This window comes from Pongo pygmaeus, chromosome 13, assembly GCF_028885625.2.
Source record: "Pongo pygmaeus isolate AG05252 chromosome 13, NHGRI_mPonPyg2-v2.0_pri, whole genome shotgun sequence".
NCBI lineage: Eukaryota > Metazoa > Chordata > Mammalia > Primates > Hominidae > Pongo > Pongo pygmaeus.
The window spans coordinates 22,086,342-22,106,079 of record NC_072386.2 but is presented as its reverse complement, the minus strand read 5'-3'; the positions used below and the strand labels follow the sequence as shown (position 1 = coordinate 22,106,079).

Genomic DNA, 19,738 nt, shown 5'->3' with positions numbered 1-19,738 from the left:
AGGGAATTTTGTTTTCTTCATTATGATATCCTCAGCACCTAGCATATATTTGAGGTTCACAAACTGACCAAACGAATAAAGGAATATGTTAATTAAAAAAAAAGTTTAGTTATTCTTCCACCTTCATCCCCATAGCCCCTTATCTCAGTTCAGGCCTCATCCCTTCTCCAGGATCACTGAGGCAGCCTTCTCACTGTCCTCCCAGCCTCCTATCTCTCCCTACTATCCCTTCTCCACATTGCAGCAAGACAGCTCTGACGAAAACATTAATGTGATTACTGTTCTTTTTTTCTTTTTTGTAAAGATGGGGTCTTACCATGTTGCCCAGGCTGGTCTCCAACTCCTGGGCTTAAGTGATCCTCCCACCTCAGCCTCCCAAAGTGCTGGAATCACAGGTATGAGTCACCGTGCCTGGCCAATGTGATGTTTTATCTTAAAATTCTTCATGGGAAAGGAAAAAAAACTCTTCATAGGCCGGGCACAGTGGCTCACGCCTGTAATCCCAGCACTTTGGGAGGCTCAGGCGGGCAGATCACGAGGTCTGGAGCTCGAGATCAGCCTGACCAACATGGTGAAACCCCGTCTCTACAAAAAACAAAAAAATTAGCCAGGTATGGTGGCGCATGCCTGTAATCCCAGCTACTAAGGAGGCTGAGGCAGGAGAATTGCTTGAACCTGGGAGGTGGAGGTTGCAGTGAGCCGAGATCATGCCATCGCACTCCAGCCTGGACAACAGAGGGAGACGCTGTCTCAAACAAACAAAAAAACCCTATTACCCTAAGGATAATGTCCAACCCCTTCAACAAGAATCTCACTCCTTGTGACTTGGCCCTTGCCATATAGTCACATCCCCCTTAACACTACACCCTTCAGCCAGCTTCTCTCAAGCAGTGAGCCTTTGTTTATTCTAGTCCAGGACCTGACTTGGTGAAAACTTGCTAACTTTTCCAGCCTGAGTTCAGTGGCAGTCAGCAACGCTGCTACTCATAAGCTGATATGCTCCTCCCACCAAGATCCCTCAGCCAGAACTTTCCTCTACCATAGCATTTATCACTTTTTTTTTTTTTTTTTTTTTAAGAAAGAGAGAGTCTCACTGTTGCCAGCCTGGAGTGCAATGGCGTGATCTCGGCTCACTGTAGCCTCCACCTCCCAGGTTCATGCAATTCTCCTGCCTCAGCCTCCCAAGCAACTGGGACTACCGGCACATGCTACCACGCCCAGCTAATTTTTGTATTTTTGGTAGACGGGGTTTCACCATGTTGGCCAGGATGGTCTCAATCTCCTGACCTCATGATCCGCCCACCTCGGCCTCCCAAAGTGCTGGGATTACAGGTGTTGAGCCACCACGCCAGGCCACATTTATCACTTTCTATCACTGTCTGCTTCCTGTCTGTCTTCCCTACCTGACCTTGTATTCTGTGAAAGCAGGGACCACTGGGTTTCAGGTATTTTTGTAATCCAGTGTCTAGTAATGAGCTTGGCACTTGATAGACATTCAATGTTTTTGAATAAATGAATGAAGAGCACCCTTAGTCCCTGAAAACCCTTTAAGTATGCCAGCACAGAGTAGTACTTTCTCATGAAAGTACTTCTTTCCCATGAAAAAACCCCCAAACACCTGCCTCAAACACACAGCCCCACACTTAGCAGGAAGGGGACTTCACTTCCCAGCCAGCAGTTCAGTGAACATATGGTTTAACTCTTCCACCCTATCCCACAGTTTCTCTTGAAGACAAAAATGATAGTTTTACTTTACAAGAAGTTCACTCTTATCCATGGAGGCATCATGCTGACAGGACTGGATCCAAGGAAAATGCTAGTGACTTTCCCAACTTCATTCCCCAATCAAAGAGGACAGTTTCTGGTTTGCCACTGGTGAGTTTATTACATGACTAAAGTTCAAATAAAAAAATAAAAACCAAAATCTTGGCAGGGAAGCTAGAGCCAGAATCAGGAAAATCTGCTTCCTTGTCCCCAGACTCCCTGGCCAAGCCCAGCTCCACTAACTCATCTTGACTCGATCAAGTTCCTCATCAAGACTTGCATCTGTACCCTGGACATCTCTGCTGCTCCCACTGGAGAGCGAGTCTGGAGTCCCTGGCACTGGGGCTTTGGTGAGGGCTCCATATACACCCATAGCCTGAGGAGAGGAACAGAGAGAATACCATGAGGACACTTGACAGAGGCACAGCCCAGCCTACCAATGGCTAAACGGGAAAAGATGGCATGGGGGCCAGTAAGTTGGTTTTCCTTTCTCCCTCCTCAAACCTGTCTTGTAAGCTCTGGAGTTGATTTTAGGAATCTTGCAACCCATCAGAGTAAACTGACTCTCAGAATACCAGCACAAGTATCTACCAAAAAAAGGTATCTCAAGAACTTCCATATTTGCAGGACTGAGTGGAGATGTTTCATTCTGAGATTCCTTCTCTACAAACAATGAAGGGAGGTCTAGGGCCAAGGCACTCTGAAGACCTTTATGGTATGTAAGTGTTGATGATGGTGGTGGGGTCTCAGTTTGGTCTCTGGCACCAGTGTTCTGTGCTGGGTCCTCAGAGAGCTCTAACCTGAGCCACCATGCTGGTGACATCGCCAGGATTGGAGGGCAGTAGGATAGTGTTGGAGTCCTTGGCCAGTTTGGAGAACGCGCTGACGTACTGCTCGGCCACAGTTAGTGAAGCTGCTGCATCTCCATTCTGTGATCACAGGGGGATAAAAATCAGAGATCACAGATACGGAGAAGAAGGGGTGGATGGGGAATGAGGAAAGCAGTTCACAATAAAAAGGACCATGTAATCTGGCTCAACAGAGCCCACAGAGGCGGAATTCTCCTCAAGCGTAGATAAGAGAACCCCTTCCACTGTCAATTCCTGTCCCCATTCCCACCCAGGAGCCTCTCACATGTTGTGTCAGAGCTGCAGCCAGGATTCGAATAGCTTCAGCTTTAGCCTTGGCCTTCGCCAGAACTGCACTGGCCTCTCCTGCAAGAGAAGGGACAGAGCTTGCTTGACCCATGAAGTCAAAGTACCCCAAAGATCCTGCCCCAGCACCAATCTTCAAAGGCCCATGCCTTGCTCCTCCCTCAGCCTCTACCCTCTCCTGACCTGCTGCCTGATTTATCTGTTCAGCCTTTTCTGCTTCGGAGGCCAGGATCTGGGCCTGTTTCTTCCCTTCTGCCACATTGATGGCCGACTCTCGGGTCCCCTCAGACTCTAGAACTGTGGCCCGTTTCCGCCGCTCTGCCTCCACCTGGAAGCCCACAACAATCCCAATCAACAAGCCAAGGGAAACTCATACAGACATGCAACTCTACCCATCACAACAGGAGAGAAGTCTGGATCCTCCTGGGACTGGAGTACCCTGAGGTCCTTTTCCCACCCCTCCTTGGCCCCCACCTGCATCTGCATAGACTCTTTCACCCGGGGTGGCACATGGATATCCTTGATCTCATAACGGAGGCAGCGGATACCCCAGCAGTCAGCAGCTTGGTTGATGGCATCCACAATGCTGGCATTCAGGGACTCCCGTTCCTGGAAAAAGAGGTGTAAGCCCCACAGCCTCAACCTACCTATCAAGGGCCTACACTGAGAAGGGCCTGGGACTGATCTTGACCTTCAGAAAAGATTAAGAGCATCAGGTTTGTGTCTTCAAACCCTAACTCTGGCTCAGATCTGCTTACCCGGAAGACTTTGTCCAGAGAGAGTTTGCCGAGCTCTGATCTCATGGTTGTTTGAGCTAGCTGGGTGACGGCATACTCAGGGTCCTCCACACCATAGCTTGCCTGAGATGGACACGGATAGTGTAAGAAGCTTCGGCACAAGATTTTAGTGAAGAGGGCAACTGAAAAGGCTGGATAAAGTAGGGGACAGATACCTTGTAAGGGTCCATGATGCGCAGGTAAAGGACTCCATCGATTTGCAGAGTTACATTGTCTGTAGAACCAGGAGAGAAAATGAGGAAAGTCAGGCCTCTAGGTCCCAACCAGTTCTTTCTACTAAGCTCTGGATCTACAGCAACCACATCCTAATAGCCTCAGAGCACCCATGTCACCCTGAACCCCTCACCGAGAGTCACAGCCGACTGCTCAGGCACGTTGATGACAATTTCCTTGAGACTCTGCACATATCGGATCCGGTCTAACACAGGGATGAGGATGTTCAAACCCTGGGAAGAGGAGTCATGGGTCCTCAGAAGGCTGGGAACTATTGGGTTGGGACCTAAGCTAGTCCTGGAGTATGTAGGGAGTCAACACATGGAACATGCCCAGAAAAGCAGCAGCTCCTACCAAGAAATAAGTCCTCAGAAGGCTGAGGTGTCACTGGTAAGAAAACCCAAGAGAACAGGAATGCAAGACTAGGCCCCTGAATGGAGGGGAGAGTCATGAGAATCGGAGCCAGCAGAAGAGCCATCTCTACGCAGACTGAGAAGCAGAGCTGAGAGAGTAGGCAGGGGAGGTTCCCAAGAATGGGGCCTGTGAGATGCAGAGGAAAAGGTGGTAACATGGGGATGATGGTCAGCAGCCTGGGCCCTGTCAGGTCTGGCCTACAGAGTCGGGAGCTAACAGTGCGGGCAGGCCGAAAGGAGGTCCTCCCGACATTCCATGTCGTGAGGGATTGGTCATCTATCTGGCTGGCCCAGGGTGGGCAGAAGAGGTTTCTCACAGGCTCCAGGATCCGGTGGAATCGGCCCATTCGCTCCACCACCCAGGCCTCCTGCTGCGGCACGAACAGTACCACGGTGTTTCGGGGCAATCCAGAGGAGGCGCGGCGCGGAGCGCGACCAGAAGCCAGTAGAGAGCCCTGAAGGAAAGAAGAGGGTGAGCAGAGATCCCATCTGGCCAGACACGCCGCCCCTCGGTCCTGAAGGCATCTCCATAAACCACGACCCTCAGGATCCTCGGAGAGAGAATCACATGGGGACCATGACCTCTGACCCCAGTCCTCTTCAAAAGTTGGAATTTCGCTCTTTTCCAAAGGAGAACCCAGGTAATCTCTGTCCCGACCCTCTGGAAAGGTTGTCTCGCTCTCACCCTCAGCAAAAGGGCCCCAGTGCCCCGCGCCGCGCGCGCCAGCATTTCCCACGGCCGCAGCGACCTCCGGAACCAACGAGACGAGCGGAGCGGTCGCTCCCAGAAGCCTACCCGAGCCTTTCCTCTTGCAGTTCCGCTCCCCCGGATGTACTTCCGGCCGTTCCGTCCCCGCCTTCAACATTCACCCAATCAGCGTTACTTGGTCGAACGGCGCATCAAGTTGTTCCCTGGGAAACGCAGACCTTCTAGAGAAGGGCGAAGGCTGCGGTTGTTCTGGGTTTAGCTGTTCACGCCGGAGATCCCCGGCCTGATGGCCAAAATGGAGGCTATTTTTCGCGTGCATTATCACTCAGACACCACGCACTGAATTATTCGCCCTCACCCGAGACTCAGTTTGCCCACCCCCATCTGTCACCATAGCGACTAGTGGATTGGAGCTGACTCGTTGCCATGGTTGCCATAGTGATATTCTCTGGTAGTCCCGCTGTGTTGTGCCCAGGACTCCCACTGGGGACTGACCCCAATCCCGTTGCCATGGAAACTGGGCCTAACATTGCCTGGCGATTGGGCCGAGATTTTCCCCTCCCCTCTTTCCTCAAAGACGCTAGAGCTCCTTCCCTGTCTTCCCAAGCAAGGTTTGTTATGCCTGGTCTTAAATACAGAGTCCAGCAAACAGCCTCAACGTTCAACCTTGTCTGGAGCATGTCACCCTGCGCACATCCCTAATGCTCTGGTAGTCAAGAGACCTCCGTAGTCACCTCCATTTTACATATGAGGGCACTGAAGTTCTGAGGGGCTAAAGTCGTTAACAGAACCAGTATTAGAATCCTGATCTACAATTCAGAGTTCAGCTTCTACGGCTGAACTTTACCCATCAACCCCTCCGAAAGGAGAAAAACCGGGCCCCAGGAATCAGCAGGGACTAGCCTAAGACCTCATGGGCCCAGGCCTGTTGCCTCTCTGGTAGAAAGGGCTGAGTCCCAGCTCCAGGAAGGCCCTCCATCCCCCTTCACACCCTCTCCCCAACAACAACAAAAGTAGAGCTTAGTTCAAGTTTCCAAACAAGAATTTATTCTTTCTTTTTTAATCTTTTTTTTCTAAAAAAAAGTACCAGGTACAATTTTTTCCTGTTTTTGATTTGCTTTGTTTTTTCAAGTTTCAGCAAATGCTTGTTCCCCTCAGCCCAGCCCCAGGAGTCAGGACTGAGGCTGGGTCAGAGTCTGGAGTGGGGAATGGGGTAGTTTGGAACCACATGACTGAGTTTGAGGGGTGCCCCTCACCCCAGCTGAGGTAGGTGGGTCAGAGTCTGGCCAGGTGAGAGGAGGCACCCCAGTGCTTGGCCCTGACTCTGCCCCCTGGACACCTTCTTCAGTCAGGACCCCAAAGCAAGGAGACATAGGTAGGAGGAGAGGGACAACTGGAGTCTGGAGCCCTAGGTGAGGGGTGGTTAACCCCTGTGTGTGTGCATACATGCACACTCTCTCACACACACATACCACACAAAGACAAGCTTGTGCACACACACATATGCATAACTTGGCTTTCAGAGATAGGTCAGAGGGTAGGGGAAGTGAAGGGACTAGGGGATGGACAGGGGAAGCTGAGTCTTTGGCTACTGACTCAGTCCCTCTGGAATAGCCCCTCTTCCCTCAGCTGAGGGAGAGCAGTTCTCCTCCTGCCCCCCGCATAAGCCTCTTCAACTCCTGAGGTTGGAGCAATATCTGAGAGTGGGAAGCGGGGAGGAGTGATGCCAATTATCAGGTGTGGGAGGTTACCAAGGCAATCCAATTTGAATAAATTATAAATTAAAAATAAATAAAATAATAAGTGGCCCCTGCCCAGGACAGGGAGGCAACGCTGGCATAACTTGCCTGGGAACTAGAGACAATCTCAGGGTAGCTCCGGTTCCTCCCTACTACCTAAGCTGGCCTTGGGAAAGCCAAGGGAGGGGACAGGCACATGGAGTACCCGAAGTAGGGCAGGGTGTAGTAAGGATCAGAAGCTTTAAACACCCAAATAATCCATTTGGGCGTGAGCATGGTGAGGGCTTTAATTCAAGCCTGAAGGGTCTCTTGCTGTCTCTCCATATATGTTCTCTAAGATGGAGCAGGATGGGCAGGTCATTAGCCCGCATGGGTTCAGAGTGCTGGCAATCAGGGCAAAGGTGAATAACGTGGATTATGAGGGGCCTCGGTCACAGCCTGCAGTTCGTAGGGGAGCCCTGTGTCCAGCTCCAGGCTCCGGCGGGAAAAAAGCAGGCGGATATCTCCATGCAGGCTTAAGCGGCCTGAGCGGGAGCTCCGGAACCTGGAGGACAATGTGATCAACGTAAGAATCCAGGCTGGGTTCAGTGGCTCATGCCTGTAATTCCAGTGCTTTGGGAGACCCAGGTGGGAGGACTGCTTGAGCCCAGGAGTCGGAGACCAGCCTAAGCAACACAGCGAGACCTCGTCTCTAAAAATAAATAAATGCATACATATATACATACATACATACATAAAAATTTAAAAATAAACTAAGCAAGAATCCAGACAGTATCGAAGCAAGGAGAGATCCTCTTCAGGGAAGGGATACCTGGGCCTCCCCGGCCGTCCCTGGGCCCTCTCCTCACCTGAGGTGCAGCAAGTAGCAGAGGAGGCGGTGGGTGGGGTTAGCATTTCCCTCCTCACCCACAGGCACCAAAAAGAGGCGATGGCGCAGGAAGGTCATGTGGGCGGCAGGCATGTCCGAGAAGTCAAAGGTCACGAGGAACATCTTTACCACAGTCTGGTTGGGGTTAAATAAGGTCTAGGGACAGGACAGTCAAGGTTGGTAGGGCCTGAGGGCTGCTTTCCTCTCTCCCCATTCCCACTCCCTCAGGGCAAACTCACCACTTGGATGGTGCCCACCTTGGGCACGCTGTAACCCTTCCTCCCCAAGGGGTTCAGATCCACGATGCCCTGGGAAGGCCAGGGAGCCATCAGTCAAGGTGGGGACTAGGAAAACCCCGGGCCCTAAATACATGTCCCTCTCCACAAGCTCTCACCCTGAACCTGCCCCTGCCCTACACTAGAGTTCTCCTCACCTGGCCCTGACTCACTCCTAGGTGAGGAATAAGTAAGAAATACCTCTTGCCCTCGGCCCCGCCCCCAAATCCTCATCCTCCTGATGAGCTGACTTTGGGGTTGGAGTCAAGGCATACCAGGAAGGGAGCCGGGGCATTTTGCTCAGAAACATCAAAGAATGTGACAGTGACAGGCAGCGTGACATGCTGGGGGCAGTATGACCCACTAGCTCCAATTTCTGCTGTGAAGCCCTCAATGTGGCCAGATGGTGCAAAACGTCCTCGCAGCAATGATTCCTGGGATTAGGGTAGGGAAAACACATGAGAGAGATGCCAATTCTTTTCCTTATCCATCCAAGCCGCATTCCACCATCCCACCTCTCCCAGGACCCCGGCAATCACAAACCCCAACGGGAGCTACCTCAAAGCTGCCCAGCAGGGTACGGCTGACAGCAGGGGTAGGAACAGGGGAGGCACTGGGGGGGCTCAGCAGGCCTGGCCCCTTCCGGAGGCTTCGAAGGGGGCTCCTGGTAGAGGAAGGGAAACACAGGGGGTTGGCTTGAGGTATTCGGGGATTCCTGCTTATGCCCTTGGACTCCACCCTCTGCCACTATGTAGGGCATCTGCCCTGGGGTCCCCTACTCGGATGCTGGAAAGATTACAGACTTCTGCCCCCATTCTCAGGGACAGGGTAGAGGAAAAATCTGGTCACTTACAGCTTCAGGCGACGGGCTCCTTTCAGCCTCCGCCCCATGGGACCACAGTCTGTTGGGTCCTACGGAGAGAAATGATTGGGAAAAGAGACAAGGTGAAGGCCACGTATGTTTTGGGGCAGAAGCTCATCACAAACTCTCAAAGGAACACCCCGCCCCCCAGGCCTCCACCTTTACCCACACAAATATCCACTTAAGAGTACATGAAGGACAGGCGCAGTGGCTCACGCCTGTAATCACAACACTTTAGAAGGCCAAGGTGGGTCGATCATTTGAGCTCAGGAGTTCGAGACCAGCCTGGGCAACATGGCGAAACCCCATTTCTACCAAAAATACCAAAAATTAGCTGGGTGCAATGTCATGTGCCTGTGGTCCCAGATACTCGGGAGGCTGAGGTTGGAAGATCACTTGAGCCTGGGAGGAGGAGGTTGCAGTCAGCTGAGATTGTGCCACTGCACTCCAGCAGTGATGGAGTGAGATCCCATCTCAAAAAAAAAAAAAAAAAGTAAAAAAAAGAGTAAATGAGGTCTTGTATTGGCTTACCAAAACAGGCTCTTTGGGTCCAGGCAGCAGGTGGCTCCAGAAGGGTGTGGCTTTGGCATCAGAACTGTTGGCAGCAGTAGGGTGGCCCAGGGATCCCCGGCGCCTCCGAGGGGCTGGCCCCTCTTCCTCAGAGCTGACATCTGGGGCTTCTCCAGCAGGAAGCAGCCTTCGCTTGGTGGGGCAGGGGCCTGGAGGTCCAGGGCCAGGGGGTGTGTGCTCGGGACTGTGCCCATTGGCAGTGCCAGGGGACTCCCTAGGCCAGAGGCTACCCCCATTGCCCACCCCAGCCACTGGGCTCTTACCCCCTATTTGTGCAAGACTGTGCAAATCAGTGTCAAGTGTGTGCAGCTGGCCTGGAGGGGCTGGCCCTGGGGACTCCCCCAGGGACCCCTGTCCCCCTGGATCTGGGGATGCCCAGTCTCTGGTGTGCAAAGTATTGCAGGAAGCATTTGATGGGGGGCAAGGGGGACTCCAGGCCCCTGAAGTCCAAGATGAGGTGACACTACTTCTCTGTTCCACAACACAGAGGCCACGGTGGGAGAAATGCTGGCTGGCCACACCTAGTCCCAGCCCCAGTCCCTCTGGGCCCAAGAGCCCCACAGTAGATGGTTCTTCAGGGGGTAGTCCCTCTCTGGCCCCCAGCCCAGGGCCTCTCTTCAGCTCCCGGGGACCCTCAGTGGGTGGGGCTTGTCGTTTCAGGGCCCTGTGAGGCTCAGAGGTACCAGCCGGAGGGGAAAAGATGGATACCTGGTAGACCCCGGGGGATGTCGCCCCCCCTGCTGGGCTGTAGCCCATGAGCAGGCCACCCTGGAGGGCCCCCTGCCTGACTGGAGGCTGTGAAGGGCCAGCCTCCGGCTCTGAGGATGGAGACGGCTCCGCCTGCACGTGGCGCATGAAGCCCCCCTTGGGTCAGGGGGGCCCCCCAACACGGCCTTTATGCTGGGCCTGGGCTGGGGGGCCTGGGGACATCTGTGTAAGAGAAGAGAAGAAAAGGTGGTCAGGGGAATCAATGAGTCTTCTTCCTTCCAGCTGAGTTTCAGACCCTCTCCTTGCCTAAAGGGGTGACTTTGATGGGTTCCCAGGGATGAATGTATACAAATCCCTGGATGGACTAATGGAATATAGAGACCACTCTCAGAACTCCTGAGAAGGTGACAGGTTTAGCTCAGGCTTCTTACTGGACGCACCTCCCCCTCCTTCTCCCTGGTACTTACCCCGATGAAGAGGCCTCAAGCCTAGCTGTGCGTCCCCTCTTCCCAACTGATGCCTTGTGCCCCTAGCTTGCAGTCTGATCCATGCCTGCTGCACTGGCAAGGTGACTGCCACCATTCCGTGCAGCTCCTGAGCTCAGCAGGACCCTGAGGAGAGAAGAACAGACATAAGCCAGGATCACTGGAGCCAGCGGTAAGGCCCATCACCAATTATAGGCTAATATAGTACACTCCAGGACATCCTTCTCCCATGTGAAAGGCTCTTCAGGAACAGAAAGGGTAGGCTTGGGGTCCAAGGCCCAGATGGCAGAGTTGGGCTACCTGAGGAGTCAAAGAGGCAGGTCTTGGCTCAGTATAAGGATGTGACAAGTGAGTTGAGGTAGAATAACTACTTGTCAGGGCCACCATTTGAGGACTCCTGCCCTACATGGAGGAAGGGATGAGAGACCCCCAAAATCCAAGAGACCATGCCAGCTGAGAGGTGGCCAGGGGAAGAATTCAGCTCTCTTACTCAAAGCCACCAAATTGCACAACTCCTTCTTATATGTCTATCTCCAAAGGGACAAGTGCCATCCTAGGGCACTAAGGGCAGAGGTCTCACACACAGTTACACCCCATCAGCGGTCCTCAGAGGTACAAACCTCAAGTCAGCTCAGAGCTGGCCCTTCAGCCCTGAACTCCAAATTGCCTCCAGCAGCCTGTCTCTTTAACAAGAGGCAACAAATCCGACCAAAAACAAGAAGGGGAAGGGGAAGGGGTCACTGCCAGAAGGCACTTTCCAGGGCCCTCCTGCAAGGCCCTGCAAACTAGAGATAAGGCCGCAGCAGTCAGTCAGCTGGAAGCAACTAGGGAGTACCTCTCCATGCCCCTCCCCCAGTGCTCACACACCCAACACCAAAACCCCAAACCACTGGTGCATAAGATGGTCTTCACTAACTATTCCAGCCCATACTAGGGTGAGGAGAATGTCAAGTTGAAAGCCAACTGCCCCCAGGGTCAGCCTTCTCCTTTGCTGTCTGACATTCACAGTGCCCTTTCCCCTTCAAGGAGTGCCCTTTGAATGCCTACCCAAGACTCTTCCTCCTTGGATAGGTCAAATGCCATCTCTTCCAGAAAGTCTGCTCTGTCCACCCCAGACCATAAGCATCTCTCCCTTCTCTGAGACCTCACCTATGGCAGTGTTACTACTTCCTGTAAGCTCACTAACAGTTCTGCTTACTCCGTGAGTAAGGCATCTTCTAGACTGACCGTAGAGTTCCTGAGGACAGATCTGTGTCCCACCCCTCCATCCAACCCCAAGTACAGGGGTAAGCACACAGCAGGGCTCAAAAAAAGTAGAATACAAGTCCCAGAGATCTGGGCAGCAGTCCTGACAGTGGAGAGAAAAATTTCCCAGATGAGAGAAGCAGAGAGATTAATTGTACAAGGGAGAATCAGGAACAGAGGTGGGGGTGGGGAGCAGGCAGAAAGGAGAGATTTGTACCCAGGGACTGAAAAGCTCTCCTACACCAAGTTCCCATCATTGTACCCCACTATCCCATTTCACCAAATTCTCCTAAGAATCGGGATCCCTAAGAAAATCCTGGTTCCCTGTGGTGGGCGGGATGGCTGGAAAGGGCAGAACACCAATGGCAACTGGCATTATCCTACCTGCAACCAACCTTGTCAGAAGGTACAACCTGCACTAATTTCTACCCTTCTTTCCTCCACCCAAGCCACACAGATTCAGGAGGGGCCTTTTCCTTAGCACCACCACTTCCAGGTCATCCCAGTTGCCCTCTTGACCCCTTGCCCTGGGGAAGCCAGGGGATGACATGATGCCCTACTTGACCCCAGCATACCTGGCATCTGCTCATTAACCCCAGAGCCCTCTCAGTTCCCACCCTGTCAACAAGACGCTCTTAGATTCACTCCCCTGCCACCCAGCCAGTCTGGCTCTAGACCATGGCTTCAAGCTGACTCATGGGGCAGGACTGCCGGGGAGGGGGGCAGGGTAGAGTAGGCCAAGCCTCACTCTTCGTGCAGGGGGTGGGCAGCAGCTGGCATCAAACAGCTGTGCCAGGCTGTGGCTGGCAAGGACTACAGCTCCCAACATGCCAAGGGAGCAAGGCCAGCAAAAACAACAAGTCCCAGAATACATCTGTACCTTTAGACACTTTTGAGGCCTGGGAGGTGGGTGAGGTGGGTATTGGTATAGGTATCAGCTTCGAGGCTCATTCTCCCCTTCCCTTCAGTATTAAAGATTTCCATTTCTACCATGATCAAGGAGAGTGACAGGATGAATTCCTATCCATGTGCTTTCCACCCTCATCCTGTGCAGAGAGAACTGCTGCCAGCTGCTCTCTATTTCGTCCCTACATACATCCACACAAGCTAGGGGGACTGTTCCCACGGACCACCACTGTGGGTAGGAAGGTCGACCTCTTCTCTCTTACCAACCCCTCGGCCCCCAGCCTAGAGCCCTCTACCTTCAGAGGGGAGAGAGCAGACCTTAGCAGCCTCTCTAAACTAAGCCGGGCAGACTCACCTGACTCCTGGACTCCTTGTTCTGGACGATCCCTTAGCCCCTGCGCAGCCTCCCAGGTCCTTTCTCACTCCTCTCCTCCCCACAACCTGGGACAGGCCCCATACTATAGTGGAGCTTCGGAGATTTGCTCTTTCCCTCTAGCACACTCACCCCGCTCCCAAATTGGCTCCGCGGAGGTGGCCGCTGCTCCGGGCCCTTCCGTCCCGTCCCGGTCCCTCCCCTTGGATCCCCGGTCCTCCCTGCCACGGGCCCCCAACCCAGACAAAGGGTGGCTCAAGCTGAGCCCTGCTCTGCTAGGCTCTTCGCTGTTCAGCTTCGTGTGCAACACTAGCGGGCCCTGGCGCCCGCAGCCCCCCAGCCGCTGCCGCGCCCCTCCCTGCGACGGTCCCTCCCCGGGGCCGCCCCGGCTCCGCGCCGCCGACTCCGCTGCCCCTCTGACTCACAGGCCATTTCCTACCAGCTGATGGGGCCGCCCGCCCCGCCCAGCGCCCCACCACCCGCGCCGCGGAGGCCACGGCCGCCACGCCCCCCTCAGGCTACGCCCTCCCTGGAAAGCGGCCATGCTCATTGGTCCATAAGAAGCCAGCCTCCCCGCGACCTCAAGTGCGAGGCACGCCCCCTCCAAGAGGCACACGCCTATTGGTCCATAAGGGGGTAGGCCTACCCAAGGTCGCTCCGCCCTTCTCCTTAACCCGACAGCTGCCGGAGTCCAAAGCAACACCCTGCCCTGCCATTTAACCCTTTCAAAGGCGTAGGCCTTCCACATCTTACCCCTCCACCCTACTCCCCCGCCCATCCTCCTTCCAGGCCGATTAATAGGAAGCCCGAGGGCTTTAAAGATACGGTTTGACAACCCTCAAAGTCCGCCCGCTGTCTATACCAGACCTCAGACCCCAAATACCTCACTCCCATTTGTCTTTCCCCACCTTCCAAACCAAAGCTTCAGAGCTGGAGAACTAGTGAAGCCCAGGAAGCTTCCTCCACGCCAGAGAAGAAAAAGGCCTGAGGTGGGACCCTATCTCCTTCAATGCTAAGAAGTGGTACTTTTCCCTCTCTTACTCTTAAATTGATGTTCTTTTGCCTTCTTTAGAGGAGCCCCACGGATTCCTAAGATACGGATACATTTTAATTTCAGGGACCAGCATTATTCTTTGTGCCTCTGAACTCCCTTTCTGAGATCAGGCTGTCCCATCCCTTCTGCCAGCACTCTTTCTACTCACAGGCCCATGTTCAAGGAGACGGAGCATACAGGGAAGCGGGATAGGAGGGCTTCTGCCCAGAATGGGGGAAATGAGCCCAACTCTTGTGATGGAGCTCAACCCCATGACTCACAGCTCCCTCAAAACTATCCACCCTCCCACTGAGTCACTGGGCCCCAGCCCAGTTCAGACCCAGTCAAATCAAATGGCAGCAGAACCGGCATCCCTAACCCTTGTCCTCCTATTCTTCAAATGACCAGGATGGAAACCTTTGCAAGGATTTAGCATTCAAAGACACTTTCTAGAGGGTACTCTAGAGGTAACCTAAGAAAATCAATGGTCCTGTCTACCCTGCCCTCTGCACTTGTCAGCAAGTCGGACAATTTGGGACTTAGGAGGCTTTTTCTCCCGGTCCTTCACAGAAGCAGGAGGCAAACACCAGAGCCAAAGAGGGAAAGTCCATTCTTCTACAGTTTAGAGGCCACAGAGAGCCCAAGGTCCTTGTTTCTGCCTTGCCTGTGTTGTGGATCCCCCAGGGCCCTGAGGTTATATCACTAGATAGTAAAAAGAGGCTCCTTCCTCTTCCCCCTAGTCCCTCAGTCCTAGACTTGGGAGACACAAGCAAGTAACAGTCCCTCTAAGCTCCCTTCTCCTTACCTCACCCTAGACCACCCATTTCAAGAGGAAAACCCTGAATAAGAACCCAGTTCCCTTGGACTGACTTCCTTGCTGGTTCCCTAGTGTAAGGAACAGGATTAAGGAAATTTTCAACACCCTTGTCAAAATTACAGTGTATCAATGTAAGAGCCTACTTGCCTTAATAAAAACTTACTAGGAAAACAGAGACATAGAACACTGTAGGAAAAAAATAATCCCTTAGCAACCCCACCTTATTCTATCTTTCTGCCACTACCATAGGCCAGGCCTTGGTTACCTACAAAGGTCACAGGACAATAGTTCAGGGTGAAGGATCAAAGATGTTCCAGGCCTCAGTGTACCCTGGGAAAGCAGCAGGGTACAACCAAGAGGACTTACCACCAGGCACGGTGGCTCACGCCTGTAATCCCAGCACTTTGGGAGGCCAAAGTGGGTGGATCACAAGGTCAGGAGTTCGAGACCAGCCTGACTAACATGGTGAAACCCCGTCTCTACTAAAAATACAAAAATTAGCTGAGTGTGGTGGCGTGCACCTGTAATCCCAGCTATTCAGGAGGCTGAGGCAGGAGAATCACTTGAACCCAGGAGGCGGAGGTTGCAGTGAGCCGAGATCGCACCACTGCACTCCAGCCTGGGCGACAGAGTGAGTGAGACTCTGTCTCAAAAATAAATAAATAAAATAAATAAATAAATAAATAAATAAATAATAAAGAGGCCTTACCTTCCTGCCCTAAATTTACCCTGCTTTATTTTTTTTTTATATAGCGGTTATCACTACTTGACTTCCCCCTCCCCCTCCACAATTTCTTTCTCTCCTTACTAGAATGGAAGCTCCATGAGAGCAGCAACTTTGTTTCGTTCATGCTCATATTCCCAGAGCCAACATTAGTCCCTGGCAATGTTCAATAAACATTGACTGAAGAAAACAGGCCCTGGGCTGAGTGAACAGCAATCAGGCGATCTGGATCCTATCTTCTGCCCTTTCACTGTGACATCTGGGGAATCACAGTCTCTTTAGCCATAAATTTCCAAACCTGTAAAATGAGGTGTTTGTATAAACAATGACTGCTGAGGGCCTCTGCAGCTCTGCAATTCTAATGACTGTTGTTCACTCATATGCATATCAGAGGATAGCTCCAGGCATTCGAATGCTCCGCTGCCTGTACCAAAGCAGAAAGGCTATATCCTCCAGTCTCAGCACAGCAAACTGATGCCCTTTCTCTTCATGCCCCACCCACTCACGCAAACCGCCCCAGTCCTGAGGAAGCTGGAGAGTCTGCCCTAGGCCCGCCCTCTCTGAGAGACTGTCTGGGAAGCAGTGTTGCCATAGCAATCAGCTCCTCCTCAAAAGGCTTCAGCCTGCCCTTTTTTACCCCACCCTACCCCAGGGCTTTGTCTGTCCTCAGCAGACCCACCCCCCTCCCCAGCCAGTCTCTCAGCTCCTGGGTGGTTGTGTGAGGAGGCTGGCTTGGGGCCTCTTTTAGCAACACTGTCACACTCATTCAGCCACCGTGTGGAACTCAAGCCTTTCCCACCCTCTCCCAGCCAGCCCAGGGGCAAAAAGAACTCTAGCACTCCATCAAATCCCCTCAGGGAAGCAGAGGAGCCCTCAAGAGAACTAGGTCCTAGTCGGTTCTGATAGTGCTTCCAAGCCTGGAGTGTGGGGAGCCACTCCCTCTTCTTCCCCTAGCTGAGGCTGGAACCTCACAACCCTTACTGGGTTCAGCTTACAGTCATGGCCCACCTCTCAAAACAGACAGAAGACCCTCAATACTCCTCACCACTTCCCCCTTCCCACAGAAGCCCTAGCGTTCCCCACCCAGAAGGATAAGGGTGGGGAAAATCTGTTTGTGGCAAGTGGTTAAATGTGGCTACCAGTCACTTGGGGGTCTATGCAAGAGACCTGGGTGATAGTGGTGGGGGTGGGGTCTGAGCCCTGCCGCTGGTTACCAGGGTCTCTGGTCATTGAGTACAAAGTACCGGGCAGGGCACAGCTCCTAGATGGGCAAGGGCCAGGCCAGGCCCTGGGGCAAGGAAGGAAGTGGGAAATGAGCACACCCAGAGCATAAGGGCAGGGCAGGGCGGGGGAGGGGGGAGACAGAGACCAAGGCCGGCTCTGGGAGGAACAGGAACTAGGATGGGGGGTTGACAGGAACCCAGTGGGGGAAGGGTCCCCCGGGACCTCAGCTTAGGGAAGAAACCCCAGTCTCAGCTGGACAGATCCAAAATAGACTGAGGAGACAGTCACACAAGCCCTAGTGACAAGCAGGGTCTGACTCCTCTCTGAGTGCCCAGGCCAGAAGGTGGAGTTAAAAGCTGAGCAGACAGGAGTGCAACAGATTGGCCTCTTCACCCCACTAACCCCAACACCCTTACTCTTAGAACCCAGAACACAAGTGTCTTCCTGGAGTTACTACAATGCCCTAAACTGTTATTTTGTCAAAGTACTGGGGGTTCTGTTCTCCCGCCTCAAGTGGGGCCTACAACCCCTTCGCCTAGATAGTGCCCGCAGACCCTCCGACACCGCTACACTCCTTCTCCATTAAACAGCCCCCCCTTCCTTCAAAGCTCCTCCATGTCCCCTGCCCCTCATGTACCTCCTGCAACCCCCCACATCAGACAGAGACAGCCCCCTCACAGTGTACCTCGCAACCCCCCCACAACAAAGCGCTCCCGCCCTTCCCCCATAGAGGCCTCTGGAGAATGCACCTTGTTGCCCACACATTGAGTCCCCAACTGCTCCCGCGACTTCGTATCTTCCCTCAACACACAGCAGTCTCCAGATTGTCTGCAAAGCGCACCCCCATCCGCGTCCCTTCTTCCACGCTCACCCTGCCCTACACCTGTAGTTCCGTGGGTCCCGTTGCACTTGGGGACGTGGTAGTGGTTGGGGCAGTTACTGAGCAGCCCTAGCTGTAGCCTCGGCCTGCAAACCTCGCCCCTTCGGTCCAAGCCCCGCCCCCGCAACGCCCGGGCCCACCCCCTCCCTTGTCCCACCTTCCACCTTCTCCGGACTTGTCCCTTTCCTCGTTTAATTTCTCGAGCTCCTCCCCTGTAGCCCGGGCCTCGCCCCCTTCTGACCCCGCACCTCCTTCGCGTTTTCTTTGCATTTCCCCAGGATCCTCAGCTTTTCCCAGGCCCCACCCCCGATCCCCGCCTCCTCTCGGTCTCTCCGCCTTTCACTAGGACCCGCCCCCTCGGATTCCAGCCTGGCAGAAGTCGCGCCAGGCCCCTTCCACCACGATCCCCCTCCCATCTCAGAGCCCCTCCTCCTTCCGCCCCTTCTCCCTCACGCCTCACCCGGGCGGTCGCACTCCAACCAGGATCTGCTGGCTCTGATTGGCGGTGGCGGCCCCAATGGATGAAGGAGGAGACAAAGTGATGGCCGCAGGTCGCCTGAGGTCCCACCCCGGCCACGTGCGGCTTCTGTGATGACAGGTCTAGAGGGGCGGGGCCTCGGCCGGCAGGCTGCTAGCCTGAGCGGAGCGGATCAGGGCGGAGGTGGGGAGATGGAGCCAGGGCCAAAGTCACCAGCCTGAGGGCTCTGAGCCGGGTTGGGGCTGTCTCGCTGCTTTCGCACCGGTGTGAGCTGCCGCCGGAACTCGAACCTCTTTGTAGGGATGTCTGGGTGGGCGCGTGCATTCGCGCTAATAGGGGAGGTCCGTAGGGATTGCAAGGTAGTGCAAGGAATCTCAGGGGTCTGTGAAAATGAGGGAATCTGGGCGGTGGGGTTCAGGTTTGCGAGGCTGAGCAGTTTCTGAAGCCTACGCTGTGCAGGCGGGTGTGGGTTCTGGAATGGGATGGACAGTAGGAGTCAGATCTGTACCTACTGAGGCAGGTCAGCGAGATCTGTGAATTTTACGAGATGAGTGTTGATATGGAGTTAGGAGGGCCTGCAATTGCTGGAGAAAAGTGAGTCCTTTCCCTTGTACAGGTGTCTAATGAACTGCATGACAGTTAACGTATGTTCTGCAATTTAAGTGGCGCTTGAGTCTCTTCTCCCCAACTTCTCCCCAGGAGATACAATAAGGGAGGGCGACGCTTCCCAGACACCGGTAGATGGCAGCACAGGACACTTGCAGAACTGAGAGCCCAGCTCAGCGCCAATCTGTGGCCTCTCCGAGGAGCGGACCGTTTGGGTCTGATTTGATCAAGTTCTACAAAAGTCACATTCTTTTTTATTTTTTTTTGAGACGGCGTCTCGCTCTTTCGCCCAAACTGGAGTGCAGTGGTGCGATCTCGGCTCACTGCAACCTCCGCCTACTGGGTTCAAGCAATTCTCCTGCCTCAGCCTTCAGAGTAGCTGGGATTACAGGCGCGTGCCACTAGGTCGGGCTAATTTTCGTATTTTTGGTAGAGACAGGTTTCACCATGTTGGCCAGGCTGGTCTCAAATTCCTGACCTCAAGTGATCCGCCCGCCTCGGGTGCCCAAAGTGCTGGGATTACTGGCGTGAGCCACAGCACCCGGCCAAATCTCAGATTCTTTAGGCTCTGTGACTTTGTCAGTAGTTAACTTAAACTGGTTTACTCAACGTCAGTGGTGTGGAAGCGCAAAAAAAAGAAAGAAAAAAGTATTTTCTCTGGCCATAAGGAACTTATTGTTTAGACAGTGATACAAATGCCTACATAATCCCAGAAGGGTAAACTAAGAAAGGTTTTGTGTAGTGAGAAAACCACAGATTTTGAAGTCATCTAAACTTCTTCAACTTAAACTTCAAACTTCAACTTATGGGTTCAACTTATGAGTTTGTCTCATACTTTTGAGTATTTACTAGCTGTATAGATTTAGGTAAATTACTTGACTTTAAAAAAATTAAT

General features: G+C 53.4%; 2 protein-coding genes across 21 annotated transcripts; both read right to left on the bottom strand.

Moving 5' to 3' along the window:
* Positions 1 to 1,858: 1,858 nt before the first annotated feature.
* STOML2 (stomatin like 2) lies at positions 1,859 to 6,075 on the bottom strand. 2 transcript variants are annotated; one of them, XM_054501879.2, is made up of 10 exons: positions 5,027 to 6,075; positions 4,659 to 4,796; positions 4,062 to 4,161; positions 3,871 to 3,929; positions 3,677 to 3,778; positions 3,393 to 3,527; positions 3,102 to 3,246; positions 2,899 to 2,978; positions 2,565 to 2,693; positions 1,859 to 2,140 (listed from the first exon to the last, which is right to left on the bottom strand). In XM_054501879.2, exons 1-10 carry the CDS (start codon positions 5,069 to 5,071, stop codon positions 2,003 to 2,005), a joined length of 1,071 nt encoding a protein of 356 aa, XP_054357854.1. In that variant the 5' UTR covers positions 5,072 to 6,075; the 3' UTR covers positions 1,859 to 2,002. The 2 variants fall into 2 exon arrangements, with proteins under 2 accessions (XP_054357854.1, XP_054357853.1); XM_054501878.2 differs by lacking the exon at positions 4,062 to 4,161.
* On the bottom strand, positions 6,075 to 18,352 carry ATOSB (atos homolog B). Of its 19 annotated transcripts, none has more exons than XM_063650177.1 (10): positions 18,220 to 18,329; positions 10,540 to 10,683; positions 9,628 to 10,294; positions 9,326 to 9,513; positions 8,786 to 8,844; positions 8,491 to 8,596; positions 8,208 to 8,366; positions 7,897 to 7,965; positions 7,638 to 7,813; positions 6,075 to 7,333 (listed from the first exon to the last, which is right to left on the bottom strand). In XM_063650177.1, exons 3-10 carry the CDS (start codon positions 10,217 to 10,219, stop codon positions 7,180 to 7,182), a joined length of 1,503 nt encoding a protein of 500 aa, XP_063506247.1. In that variant the 5' UTR covers positions 10,220 to 10,294; positions 10,540 to 10,683; positions 18,220 to 18,329; the 3' UTR covers positions 6,075 to 7,179. The 19 variants fall into 19 exon arrangements, with proteins under 19 accessions (XP_063506247.1, XP_063506246.1, XP_063506242.1 ...); XM_063650176.1 differs by lacking the exon at positions 18,220 to 18,329 and adding an exon at positions 17,751 to 17,854; XM_063650172.1 differs by lacking the exon at positions 18,220 to 18,329 and adding an exon at positions 17,629 to 17,841.
* Positions 18,353 to 19,738: the final 1,386 nt, after the last annotated feature.

Excerpts from the sequence above, each read along its gene's own strand:
- ATOSB (XM_054501866.2), bottom strand. The coding sequence starts at position 10,219 with ATGCGCCACGTGCAGGCGGAGCCGTCTCCATCCTCAGAGCCGGAGGCT. Across the intron at positions 8,597-8,785 it reads GGAGCCCGTCGCCTGAAGCT|GAGCCCCCTTCGAAGCCTCC; the intron begins GTAAGTGACCAG and ends TTCCTCTACCAG. Across the intron at positions 7,966-8,207 it reads ATGCCCCGGCTCCCTTCCTG|GGCATCGTGGATCTGAACCC; the intron begins GTATGCCTTGAC and ends TGGCCTTCCCAG.
- STOML2 (XM_054501878.2), bottom strand. The coding sequence starts at position 5,207 with ATGTTGAAGGCGGGGACGGAACGGCCGGAAGTACATCCGGGGGAGCGG. Across the intron at positions 3,247-3,392 it reads AAGAGTCTATGCAGATGCAG|GTGGAGGCAGAGCGGCGGAA; the intron begins GTGGGGGCCAAG and ends GTGGGCTTCCAG. Across the intron at positions 2,141-2,564 it reads TCACCAGCATGGTGGCTCAG|GCTATGGGTGTATATGGAGC; the intron begins GTTAGAGCTCTC and ends TCCTCTCCTCAG.